Source organism: Bison bison, unplaced genomic scaffold (assembly GCF_000754665.1).
Source record: "Bison bison bison isolate TAMUID 2011002044 unplaced genomic scaffold, Bison_UMD1.0 scf7180017864297, whole genome shotgun sequence".
NCBI lineage: Eukaryota > Metazoa > Chordata > Mammalia > Artiodactyla > Bovidae > Bison > Bison bison.
This window is the reverse complement of record NW_011494869.1, coordinates 1,462,660-1,464,983: the sequence shown is the minus strand read 5'-3', so window position 1 is coordinate 1,464,983 and position 2,324 is coordinate 1,462,660. Positions and strand designations below refer to the sequence as shown.

The following is a 2,324-nucleotide window of genomic DNA, read 5'->3' as shown; positions in this document are numbered from 1 at the left end:
CGCCAGACCCCAGGCCCCACGCCTCGGCCGCGGCTCCGCTGCGCGCCCCGGAGGTGGCGCGGCTCCGTGAGGAGCAGGAAAAGGTAACAGGCCGCTCTCCGTCCGCGCTTAAGCCAGTGGTCTCGGGAGGCGCCCGCTCCCCGGCGCGTCCTTGGCGCCGGGTTTCCCCTCCCCGTGGCTGGGGCCTGACCCCCGGCCGACCCCCTGCAGCCCTCAGTGGGCCGCAGCCTTTTGGTCTGGGCCCAGGCCCCCCGGACCCGGAACGAGGGAGAAGCGTAGCCTCTAGGCCTGAAAGCGTGTTAGGAGAAACTTTTGTCACGTGCTTTTGTTGTCTTTTGTCTGGGACCCCTCGACCTTCGAAGGGAGGGGAGGGTTGCGGGAAAAGAGATGTAATAATCTGTTTAATTTCTGTATGAAAGTGGGTTTTAAACCTTAATGCGTACAGCGATGCGTGGGAATATTCTTGGTGAAGGACACGTTCGTAAATGGAAGAGTTCACCTTATTTTTTAAGCCATTTCTCTAATCGTTGCTAAAATGTATACTCTCTTGCAGTGGTAACGCTTCTTGTGCATTTCTAGGTTTAGTTTCGTGTATGTAAAAATTGAATGGTGTTTTGTTAAATTTTAACTTCAATTATATAAATGTTTTAATCTTCTAATAAACAGGAGAGAGTTTTGTATTTCCTAATGGGATTGCATACGAAGTATACCAATTTAAGAGATACAGTATTATTTTAATCTGAGATTTTTAATCTGAGTTTAATTTGAGATTTTTACCCCTCTGGGTTCCTTATCATTTGTTTCTCACCATCTCCGAAAGTTTGAGATTCTTACTTTGAAAGGCAACTTTTAATTTACTTAATATATGTCTTGTGATCTTATTGAGATTATCGTGGTTATAAAGGTTAGGAAGTTGTTCAAAAGTTGTAGACACTGGGAATCCCTAACTTTTCTATTGAGCATTTCTGTATAAAAATGACTACTTACATGGGTAAACAAATCTTTAGCTGGATGAGGGACTTTTCATAGAACCTAAAAAATCCTGGTTTACTTGGAAACAACCTGCTAGGATAAATTGTGGGAACCTTTCCTTCTGTATTCTGTTTGTTCTAAATTATTTCGTGCGTTGGATTTCACTTTCTGAGAGCCGTTTTTCCTTGGCTTTTTTCAAATTGGGGGTTTGAAAATTCAGGTTCACTGACTGCATTTAAATTGTAAGACAATTTTTTTTCCCCCCCCCCCCCCTCCCCCCGCCAAGAGAAGAAAAAAGAAAAGACAGTCCTTCATGAAACCAATTTCTGGCAAAAACTATTTACATTTTTTATTTTAGAAAATGTGAAACAGACCCTGGAAAAAGAGTTTTCCTATTGCCCTTCTTTCTGCTGAGGAATTAACTCTCTCCTCCTTCACAGTATATGTTTGCATACTGCTGACTTGATAGGTTTTTCTTCCACTTGGTGTGTTGAAAAGAGAAATCCTTAGTTTTATTCTGATGTTAGTGAGCCTGAAATACAAAGGATACGGTTTGGAGTGCTCTGAACAGCTTTCGGGTCTGGTTTCCAGTTGCATTGAAACCTCCCTTCTCAGTTCCAGTCCTGTAGGAACCCAAATAGCAGTTTCAGTAGAAAGTTGAGTATGTTACCAAATTACTTTTCTGTGCAGTGTTAATGTTATTTTCACGTCCCTGGTGACTCAGATTGTAAAGAGTGCCTGTAATGTGGGAGGTCAGGGTTCTCTCCCTGGGTGGGAAAGATCCCCAGGAGAAGGAAATGACAACCCACTGCAGTATTCTTGCCTGGAAAATCCTATGGACGGAGGAGCCTGGTGGGCTACAGTCCATGGGGCTGCAAAGAGTCCGACGCGACTGAGTGATGTAAATCAGTGTTACTTTGGCATATAAAACAAGCATGTGCTTGTCTGTCATGGATGTGTAAGATCATTCTCACTTCATGATAAAGCCTCTGAGTAAATAGCAACAAATCTTTTAACCAGTCTGCTTCAGTGGACAGGAGAGACCCATAAGGCCACAAAATACACGGGTTGGTTAGCTGTCCTTTAATTACAGTTCAGTGTGGGAAAACTTTATCTAGTAAATAGTTAATAAATAAGTCATATTTTTGTGAGGGACCTAGCAGCTGTAGGAGTACAGTGAACTCTAGTAGGAAATGTTGGGACACTGTTTGAAGGAAAAAGGGAGAAAAAGACAGCAGTGTAGCAGTTAGTATTACTTTATGTTAAATCTAATTAAATGTGCTTTAGGACTTGCTTTTCCCTACAGGGACTCTGAGAGAGAATAAAATACGAAGAAAATGATTTGAATGACT

General features: G+C 42.7%; 1 protein-coding gene across 1 annotated transcript in view; it reads left to right on the top strand.

Annotated features, from left to right (window-relative positions):
• URI1 (URI1, prefoldin-like chaperone) overlaps positions 1-2,324 on the top strand; it is a 116,552-nt gene that overhangs the window by 54,378 nt on the left and 59,850 nt on the right. The window contains exon 11 of the mRNA XM_010851101.1: positions 7-83. Coding sequence (XP_010849403.1) covers positions 7-83 — 77 coding nt within the window. The remainder of the gene's footprint in view (positions 1-6; positions 84-2,324) is intronic.